The following is a 10,652-nucleotide window of genomic DNA, read 5'->3' as shown; positions in this document are numbered from 1 at the left end:
CTTTTCAAACTTATAATAAATTAGAAGTACTATTTTTTACTTTGACTTCTAAACCCTAAACATGCCCTAAACCCTAACTACAAACTCTAAACATTCCCTAAACCCTAACTACATTCTTCAAACCTTATATCCTGTTGAAATAATATCACTTTTTATTATTTAGTTTCACATCTTAAGTTTAAATTCAAATTCTAATATATATATTTTTTTTAAAATTGAAATATTTAGCCAAAACCTAATATTTTTTTACTAACTTCAAATTTTAAATTTAACCTCAAAGTCTAATAAATCTTAAATCTAAACACAAAATATAAGAAATATTTTCATTTAGATTTTATTATTTAAATATTTTAGTCAATCACACAACCAACAAATTTGAATACTAAATTTAGATTTCTAATTTTAAATTATGGTATCAGATTATTTTTAAAAAAGTTTTGTTTATCTGTATTTTAATTTTTTTAAAAAATCTAATACTAATAGATAATGCTAACTTTCATCATACCCTAAACCCTAAGTTTTGAATATTTCATCATAAAATCCAAAGATAACACAACAAGTAACATGGTAAAAAAAAAATTTATACTAGTAATAAATTATAATTTTTTTATTTTTCTACTTCAAGATCTAAACCCTAAACATGCCTTGAACTTCAACATCCAATACATAATAAACTTCAAAATGAACATTTGTAAAAAGTAATTACTAGAACAAAAGTATATTAAATTTTTACTTTTAATATTTAATCAATCACACAACATGTGGAATTTTTTATACAAATTTAGATTTCAAATTTTAAATTATAATACCAAATTATTTAAAGTTTTAGATAGTTTTATATTAACTATAAATAAATAAAAAGATAATTTGTATTGTTTATTTTGAACCATTGATAAGTTTAGATCAAAGATCCAAAATAACTCTTCTATCTATTCTCACCTTTTGTTTATATTGGTTAGGCGTGGATTACCATTTGCACCGTTAGATGGTATCGAATCAACGCTTGAGATTAATTGTTTTTAATTTGTTTTTTTAATTATTTTCCGAGATCTCGTTCTCGAGAGACGAGAGAGAGAGAGAGAGAGAGAGAGAGAGAGAGAGAAGAGATGGAGATGGTCGAGAGAGGAGAAGATGCGACGGCCGGTACTATCCTTTCTCACACCCTTGATTGAACCTCGTTAGGCGTCAGAGAAGGTGAACGGGTCTGATAGAGATGTGTCGGAGAAGACATGGGAAGAGGCTCGTCGGTTCGCCTGTCTATATCTCTCTCTCTCTGTGTTTTGAATCTGTTTTTTTTGTTCATGGGCAGAGCTGGTGGTCGTTAGCAGAGCAATATATGGTGGTATGCAGGACTGGAATTAATTACATACATGAATCTGTTTATATTCATGTGTGAACTTCTTCTGGTAACCATAGTTTTAGATTTTGTTGGTATGTTCTGTTTTTATGTTCATTGGAGCTCTGATAAATTGCAAATTTTGATGATTCAGGTGGTGGGAGTTTGAAGCGTCAATGGAATTGGAGTCGAGAAATATAGAAGAGAAGAGATGGAGTTGGTTCAGAGGCAAGGGAAGAGATACAGATAAGAAGTTTGATGGCGGTGGAAGAGTAAAGATTGATGCGGTTGACGGCGGCGAAGAGTTGGTGCAGAGATAGGATTTTTTTCTTTTTAGGTTAAGCTGGTTTAGTTTTTTTTTTTTAATTTCTAAACCGGGTTTATGTGTAAACCTTAGGTTAATCATGGTTTGGTTTAATGTTTTTAATTTGTTTATGGTTTAATGTATTCTTTAATTATTTGCATATTGATTTTAATCAATAAAATTTAATTTTTATATATGAATTAATTTTTAATTTTATTTTAATTAATTAAATTTTAATAAATTAATTTAACATTTTTTATTATTTTATTTTTGATTATAGCAAAATTACGGTTCTATTAAATGTTTTAATATAACAAAACTTAAACGCTACGATATCTCTATTATTTATTATAGCACATGAAAATACGCTACGATAAAGGGGAGGTTTATTATAGCTGCGGCTGTCTGAGCGTTTACAAAAACGCTACGAAAGCCCTATAGTAGCGTTTTTCGGGTGCTACCAATACCGATATTTCTTGTAGTGGCATTGAAGATGTCCGGCCGGTTCTCTCGCTTCAAAAAGAAAGTGTTTGAAGCTAGGCCTGAGCATTTTAACCTGAACCCGAAAATCTGAACCGGAACCGACTAAAAAATACCCGATCCGGAACCGAACTGAAAATTTACAAGTACATTTTGGGTCTAAATTTCTTTTACCCGAAAGAACCGGAACCGAAAGGAACCGACCCAGATAGACCCGGACCCGAAAAGACCTAACCCGAATAGACCCGACCCGATAAGAACCGATTTGTACCCGACTTAAAAACATGTATATCTAAAACTATGATTTTTTTTGTTCTATTTTATTTTATATTATTTTATGATTTTGTTGAAATATCTTTTGTTAACAATATTTATTATTATCTTGTAACATTTTTTAAGTAATATGAAGCTTTAAAATGTAAAATTTAGTGTTTAAAACTGTTTTATTTTAATTATTAATAGTTTCATTTAAGTTATTTTATAAAATTTTAGATATATATGACAAATATCAACTAAATTTGATCGCGTTGGGCATGCCATGTCCTTTTCAGATCCTAAATACCTGGATCCGACCAGGAACCGAGATGGACCCGAAAAATTACGGGTATTTTATAGATATTTTTAATTATAGACATAAACCGACCCGGACCCGAAAAGAACTGACCCGAACCCGACTCGAAAATTTCTAAGTACCTATTGGGTCTAAATATTTAGGACCCAAAAGATCCGGACCCGAAAGGAACCGGACCCGAAAGGAACCGGCTCGAACCCGACCCGAAGACCTGAACGTCTAAGCCTATTTGAAGCTATGGTGGTGTCTCTTGGTCGTTCTTCTTCTCTCATGTCCGTTAAAGGTGTGTATCAACTCATTTCCAAGCTAAAACCTTTCAAGAAGAAAACTTTCCAGGTTCCTTGGTTATAAGCTAATCCTAAACTTTCTTGACATTTCAAGCTGCTAGCGGTTTTGAACCTAGTTTCTGTCTCAGAACCATTATTTGTGTTGTGTCTGGTCTAAACGAGTTTTTTATTTTTAAATAACTTAATGAGTTTTTATTAATAAAAATATTTAAAGAATAGAAAAATCTGTATTATATATACATAGTACATATCTTATAGTGCAAGTAATCATCCTTTTTTTTGAAATATCTAAAAGTAGTGGGTGATATACAACGATGTTGATTCAATGTCTGCACTGCAACCAAGGCCAATTCACATTTCGTTACACTAAATTGCTCTGGAAAAAAAACATAACAAATTCGATTGGAACGTAAAATCCCAAATCTTAATGAAAGTCCACAAGTGGTTAATATAATCGGGCTGTTGTACCTCATCTAATGTTAATATTATCTATTAGATGACAAAAAGTATTAAATTAAAGTCCACTAGTGGTTAATATAAATATATAATATGGCTGTTGTACCTCATCTCATGTTAATTAGATGACAAAAAGGAATTAAACTAAAGTCCACAAGTGGTTAATACTGTCTGGCTGTTATACCTCATCTCATGATAATATAATCCAAGTGTTCTTCATTATTATTGTTTATGGACTATTGGTGTAGAGTTATTGGTCTTCGCTGGTGGCTTTTCTCCCAATTCAATCAAAATTATTGGTGTTTCCTCTTTCTCTTGTTCATTAATCAAAACAGTGAGTTTGGGTTTGGTTTCTTCTGAAAGTTTGAGCAAAGATGGGAGGCTGTGTAGCACTAAATTTCTCATGTGATCAAGCGGTGAATCAAACCTGCAGCTGCTTATTTGGTAATAGAAATTACATTTATATGATGAAGGCTAATCTCGAGGCTCTGGAGACAGCTAGGCAAAAACTTCAAGAAAGGCGAGAGGATCTGTTAATAAGAGTTTCCATAGAAGAAGGTAGAGGTTTGGAGCGGCTACCTCAAGTTGAAGGATGGTTTTCAAGGGTAGCGAGTATTGACTCTCAGGTCAGTGATCTGCTTAAGGTTAAACCAACTGAAATCAAAAGATTGTGTATTTTTGGATATTTTTCCAAAAAATGCATATCAAGCTGTAAGTATGGTAAAGACGTATGGAAGAAGTTGGAAGAAGTTAAAGAGCTTCTGTCTGAAGGAGTTTTTGAAGAGTTGGCCGGAAAAAGACCTGCACCAAAGGTGGTGAAGAAAGTTATCCAAACAACAATAGGTTTGGATTCAATGGTTAGAAAGGCATGGGACAGCATCATGAAACCTGAACGAAGAACTTTAGGTATTTATGGCATGGGGGGAGTTGGGAAAACAACCCTCTTAGCTCGTATCAACAACAAATTCAACGAAGAGGTGAATGAACTTGATGTTGTGATATGGGTTGTGGTCTCTAAAGATTTGCAATACAACGGCATTCGGAATCAGATTCTAGGAAAATTACGTGTTGACAAGGACTGGGAAAAGGAAACAGAAGAGGAGAAAACATCTTCCATAGACAAAATCCTAGGAAGAAAGAAATTTATAGTGCTATTAGATGATCTGTGGAGCGAGGTAGATTTGGACAAGATTGGAGTTCCACGTCCAACTCAAGAAAATGGATCAAAGATAGTTTTCACCACTCGCTCAAAGGAAGTTTGCAGATACATGGAAGCTGATGATGAGTTAAAACTTAATGTTTTGTCAACGAATGAAGCGTGGGAACTGTTTCAAAATGTAGTTGGAGAAGTCTCATTAAAGCGGCATCCAGATATTCCCACACTTGCAAAAAAAATTTCTGAAAAATGTTATGGCTTGCCACTTGCACTCAATGTGATTGCGAAGGCCATGTCATGTAAAGAGGATGTACATGAATGGCGTCATGCAATTGATGTTCTCAATACATCTAGGCACAAGTTTCCAGGTATGGAAGAAAAGATTCTTTCAATTTTGAAGTTCAGCTATGATGGTTTAGAGGACGAAAAGGTGAAATCATGCTTCCTATATTGTTCTTTGTTCCCGGAAGATTATGAAATAAAGAAGGAGGAGTTGATAGAGTATTGGATCAACGAAGGATTTATAAATGGAAAGAGAGATGAAGATGGAAGTAACAACCAAGGTCATGTTATAATTGGTTCATTAGTTCGTGCGCATCTATTGATGGAGTTCGAAAAAGAATTCACACCCGCTGTGAAAATGCATGATGTGCTACGTGAAATGGCTCTTTGGGTAGGGTCTACGTTTGGAAAAGAGGAAGAAAAACAGTGCGTCAAAACCGGTGTGAAGCTAAGCTTTATACCAAAGGACATCAACTGGTCAGTTTTGAGAAGGATCTCATTGGTGAGTAATCAAATTGAACAGGTATCTTGCTGTCCCAAATGCCCCAACCTTTCGACTCTATTTCTCGGGGATAACAAGTTGGAGGGTATATCAGATAAATTCTTTAAGTTTATGCCAGCCCTTGTCGTCTTGGATCTTTCGCGTAACCGTGATCTTAGTGAATTGCCGGAAGGAATTCGCAGCTTGACTTCCTTGCGATACCTCAATTTATCACACACACGTATAAGTTCGTTATCGGTTGGTTTGAAGAGGTTGAGGAAACTAATAAGCCTAGACCTGGAGTTTACCTGGCTTGAAAGCATTGATGGAATAGGAACAAGCTTACCAAATCTTCAGGTGTTGAAACTATATCGTTCTCCTGTTTTTATTGATGCACGTTCAATTGAAGAGCTTCAACTTTTAGAGCACTTGAAGATTTTAACAGGAAACGTGGTAGATGCTTTAATGTTGGAAAGTATCCAAAGAGTTGAGCGATTGGCGAGTTGTGTTCAACGCCTTTGGATTATCAATTTGTCTGCCAAGGTTGTAACATTTAACACGGTAGCTCTGGGTGGTCTTCGAGAACTTGATATTGAGTTGTCCGGAATCTCAGAGATAAAGATAGACTTGAAAAGCAAAGAGAAGGAAGATCTTCCATGTAACAGTTCTCCATGCTTCAAGCACCTCTCAAGTATTTTTTTACGCAGTTTGGAAGGTCCAAAAGAATTGACCTGGTTATTGTTTGCTCCAAATCTCAAGCATCTAGAGGTGGCATATTCAGGAAGCCTAGAAGAAATAATAAATAAGGAGAAGGGAATGCGTATTAGCAATGTGCATCCTGATATGATGGTTCCCTTTCAGAAGCTAGAATCCTTCAGTTTAAGGGGTTTGGATGAATTAAAGAGAATATGCTCAAATCCTCCAACTCTTCCATCCCTGAAAAAAATTGTTGTCGAACACTGCCGAAAGCTGCCGAAAGCTGCCACAGAGAGTTTCCGAGACATGAACAGGAATAATGAAGTTGATGAATGAGGCTCCGAAGCCCCGTCGCATATGTCATATGTGTGTGAGTGTATCCTCTCAGTTCTTAAACTTGGTTTGGTTTTATGTTCTTCTTTTACTTTAATGGCATTGTTGTCAAAGTTGTATTTCTCAAACCTGGAAACTTATCATTGTTGCATTTCCACTTCTCTCCAGTTTGTATCCATTTGGTACATTTTCCTCAAAGCTTTCATTTGTGTCTGTGTTCCAATTCATGCATCTCTAACGAAAAACCTCATTGTTAATAGTAAGAAAACGACAGTGGCTGAGCATTCGTCTTCTTCAGTTTCTGCAGCGGTTAAACTTCGTCAGCATCGGGTATCATGGTCGGCAAAAATTGCTATAATACTTGATTGATGCTCACAATGGCTGCGGGTTCTGAAGTTGGTTAATGGATTTTCTCCCTGCTTCCTTGAATTAAAGAGCTAGAACAAGCAAATATAGAGGGAAAGATAGTGCGTCTGACAAAACTTTGGGACTTTATATATGACTTTAAAGAAACGACGTCTCTGTTAAGAACTTAAGATACGTGTGCCCTCAAGTTGATTCAAATGTTCGATTTAATATCTAAGAGAGGGGAAAGTGTCGATTTAAACCCTAACAATTTTAGTGTGCCAAATACAATCCGAACAAATCAAAATACAATCCGATCAAACAATCAATATTAAATATGACTTTAACTCAATTATAATTCAAAAAATTAACCAAACATGCTTAAATCTAATTTTTTTAATATGTTCGTTTTAAGACTCGAATATGTGTCTTGATACCCATTTAAAAGGGGCACACTAATCACTAAACTAAAGTAACTTTTGATATATTATTACAAATTTGAATTTATAGAAACTAATATACTTTTTCATCTTATCCAATTAAAATTTTGGTGATGATTGTTTCTGATTTATATAAATACATTAACATGTTTTTAATTATCATATAAACGCATATCTTACTAAAATACAAATAATCAAATATTTATACTTATACGAAATTAAATATACTTAAGACTTTGAAACTATTTATATAACATATTTCAACGTACACAAACATACAAACTTACGTCTAGGGCAAAATCTATTTCAGCTTCTGCCATTAACTAATTTCACTGGTCAACCAATTCTCCCAGCTCCATTTAACTGCATGCATATTAGCAGTAGCCTATCAACATGTGCGGAGTCGAGTGTTCTACAACCAAACACACAACATTTGTTCATAAATTTGAATTCAAATGAAAAGATGAAGCAACCAAAAGTAAATCCAAGGTTGCTTCAACGTCAAAGCAGAGTACAATTACTAGAGCCATGTCTTGTTACTGACGGCAAACGTTACAAGTAAAATTCTCATTTCAAATGCAATGAAACTGCGCCGTTTCGTCTTCACGTATGAAATGGGATATAATTGACAAATTAATAAATCCTAGGGATATTATCAGAAACTTCATTAAGGTTTGGGGTATAACAGAATCATTTGAAATTTATTTAACTCCATAGAGCGAAGAAGAAGAAACCTCGTTGACTCTAGCAGAATCTGATCCCACTTTTCTTTGATTCTCAGACCAAAAGGTACGATTTTTTTTTTTTTTTTTTTTTGAACACTACCAAAAGGTACGATATTTCTCCTTTTTCGTGTTTCTAGTCCATTTTATTTCTCTGTGTTTGAGTTAATGTGTTTCTAAGTTTGATGACTTTTAGTTTCAGATCCTTTAGTGAATTGTTTATGAGTTTTGGGTTTTTGATGTTGACTGTCCTCATTGTTAACTTTGAGGAAGATATAATAGGTCACTGGATCATCGACTTTCCATTGTGTCATGTTATCCTGGTGTTGTGTCTAAACATGGAAATGTAATAATAATATCTGAGATTTCCTCTTTTGTTCTCGCTTTCAGTTCAGTCAAGAGTTGGAAATGGAAGGGACTGTGTTCACGCCTTGTTTGGAAGGAATGAAGCATGTCAAATCTGAACAAGGCGAGATGCTTACTATGCCTTTTCTTGACCTCTGCAAGACCCTCTTCCCTGTTTTAGGTAACGAAAGGATTATACTTTTCTGCTCTCTAAATGCTTCCGAATGGCGATTCTGACATTTTTGGATGATTGTTCATTGTTCTTCAGCAATATAAGCTCACGTGTATATCTTGTTCTGTTTACTTTTTAGTTGACTTCATTTATTTTTTTGGTTTCTGTTTTCCCAGATAAGTTTGGAGCTGCTATGACTATCGTGAAATCTGACATTAGTGGCAACATAACGGTAAAGTTTTGATACGTGACTATCGTTAGATAGATTAGTATATTTTACATTAAAAGTTTTGGTAATTTCTATTTAATAATTGGTTTTGAAGTTTTATTTTTTCTGTATTAGTATAAGAGGTTTCAGTATTCTATAAAGTTGTATTCCTATATATGGGTTTCATATGATTAATAATATACAAGCTTCAAGAATTAACTTAATCTCTAAGATAGATTATGTTAAAAGGAATTAAGCTTTTTGTTCATATCAAGTTCTCTTCTAGTTTCCATGATTTTGGTAATCATAGATCACAAATCCGTTTAGCATGCGTAGTACAAACCATTGGTAAAAGTGCATTGTCTCAGTTCTTACTCTTCTGACCTAGTAATGTGTAACTCTGATGTAGAGAAAATGTCCTGTACCTGCGTCACGACCTCTGTACATTGGATTGTTGTTTTACAATATAAAATTGTTTGTCTGTCTCTTCTGTAGAGGTTGGAGAAGAACTACTTGTCTGATCCAGAAAAGTACAAGTACTTGTACACCATTGTTCAAGGTGAAATTGAGTCAGGGACAGCAAAAGGATCGTCTAGTTGTACCAATGGTCTTCTCTGGTTAACCAGGTAAACAATATCGGCATGTAAACACAATACACACTTTTCTTACGAAAATGATTGCTTCTCAGAAACAGATAAACATATATTGATTCTTTCAGGGCAATGGATTTCTTAGTGGAGTTATGCCGCAACTTGGTAGCACATCAAGACTGGTCAATGTCACAAGCTTGTGGTGACTCGTACCAAAAAACACTGAAGAAATGGCACGGATGGTTCGCTAGCTCTACCTCTTCTGTACGAACTTTACTTGCGCCTTTATGTCACTCCTTTCACTGTTTGAACCACATTTTCTACAAACCGTGTCTCATTTTAATTTCCTGATAAATGGTAAACCTTTTCTTTTTATCAGATGGGTTTAAAGCTTGCTCCAGACAGGAAGAAGTTCATGGAGGTTACAGCTGGTTCTGGTGACATCAATGCTGACATGGAAAGGTTTTGCTCAGAGTTTGGTCCGTTCCTTCAAGAAAATCACAAATTTCTGGTAAACATGGACTTTAAAAACCTCAAATTATTGCAATGTCTTCAGATTTCATTCTGTTATTCTTGTTTTTATTTATTCGCAGGCTAGTGTTGGTATGGATGACATGAAAGCTGCTTAAGCCACCATATGTGTACTGCCTGTCTGGTTTAACTTTTCTTCTTTGGATTCTAAAACTTGTAGACCCTCCAAAAGAAACAGAATAGTATGTCCATTTCTATCTGAATGTTGTTCACTTTATACTATAAAGTTTATAGCTTACGAATTAATCTTCTCATTAGTCTTTCTTACGTAAATGTCTCAAATGTTTGCGGAGGTTATCTTATACAATAAAGTAGACTTGCCTCTCTCCTCATTAAGCCACGTCATCGAGGAGAATGAGGCTTTTGGCGACACGTGTCGGCACACTAACCACTCGCGATTTTCTGCATCCTGCCGGGTTTCTTTATTCTTTACTTTGAACTGGTTTTTTATTGATTTAAGCCCAAAATTATTAAAATTTTGTCGCTTTGTTTTGTCACTTATAGCTTAACGGGCCCTAAATGTATTGGCTTCTAATTTTCGTAAAGGTCTATAAGGGCATCGTATTACATTAATAATTTTGTATCCGTTAACGACATAGTTGTTAGGCCAAGGTCCATGAAAGTAATGCAGTCATATTACTATTTTCTGCGTAGCTACAGTCGTCTCTTCCAAGACGTTGCCCTAACGTTTCAACTCCACTAAATTTGCTTCAGTTGCTAATGAATAAAGGCATTTACTCCGAGATTCCCACTACGTCTTCGTGAATTGAGACTCACCACTTTCCACAGTACAATCATTCAATCTATGTATAGACCCACAGGTAGTTCTAGGCTTCTAGCTCACATATTTCTTTGTCTTTTTTTGGTACCATACAATCTCTCTTAAACAGCACAGCTAACAATGACCAATTCTCAGC

At 34.7% G+C, this 10,652-nt stretch overlaps 2 protein-coding genes and 1 long non-coding RNA gene across 4 annotated transcripts; all 3 read left to right on the top strand.

Annotated features, from left to right (window-relative positions):
* The first annotated feature begins 491 nt into the window (after positions 1-491).
* LOC106391199 lies at positions 492-1,834 on the top strand. Its single transcript, XR_002661130.2, has 2 exons — positions 492-1,406; positions 1,491-1,834. It is a non-coding gene; the product is annotated as an uncharacterized LOC106391199 (long non-coding RNA).
* A 1,709-nt stretch (positions 1,835-3,543) lies between these two features.
* On the top strand, positions 3,544-6,595 carry LOC106404230 (probable disease resistance protein At1g15890). The gene has a single exon (XM_048760440.1). It carries the CDS (start codon positions 3,809-3,811, stop codon positions 6,383-6,385), a length of 2,577 nt encoding a protein of 858 aa, XP_048616397.1. The 5' UTR covers positions 3,544-3,808; the 3' UTR covers positions 6,386-6,595.
* Positions 6,596-7,814: 1,219 nt separating this feature from the next.
* On the top strand, positions 7,815-9,981 carry LOC106391507 (glycolipid transfer protein 1-like). 2 transcript variants are annotated; one of them, XM_013832172.3, is made up of 7 exons: positions 7,815-7,956; positions 8,280-8,415; positions 8,583-8,638; positions 9,110-9,240; positions 9,333-9,468; positions 9,584-9,715; positions 9,798-9,981. In XM_013832172.3, the coding sequence occupies exons 2-7, from the start codon at positions 8,298-8,300 to the stop codon at positions 9,831-9,833; spliced, it is 609 nt and encodes a 202-aa protein (XP_013687626.1). In that variant the 5' UTR covers positions 7,815-7,956; positions 8,280-8,297; the 3' UTR covers positions 9,834-9,981. The 2 variants fall into 2 exon arrangements, with proteins under 2 accessions (XP_013687626.1, XP_048616398.1); XM_048760441.1 differs by having other exon boundaries at positions 9,584-9,802.
* The last annotated feature ends 671 nt before the right edge of the window (positions 9,982-10,652 follow it).

The sequence above is a fragment of the Brassica napus genome, chromosome C6, assembly GCF_020379485.1.
Source record: "Brassica napus cultivar Da-Ae chromosome C6, Da-Ae, whole genome shotgun sequence".
Classification (NCBI taxonomy): domain Eukaryota; kingdom Viridiplantae; phylum Streptophyta; class Magnoliopsida; order Brassicales; family Brassicaceae; genus Brassica; species Brassica napus.
This window is presented reverse-complemented; position numbering and strand designations above follow the sequence as displayed.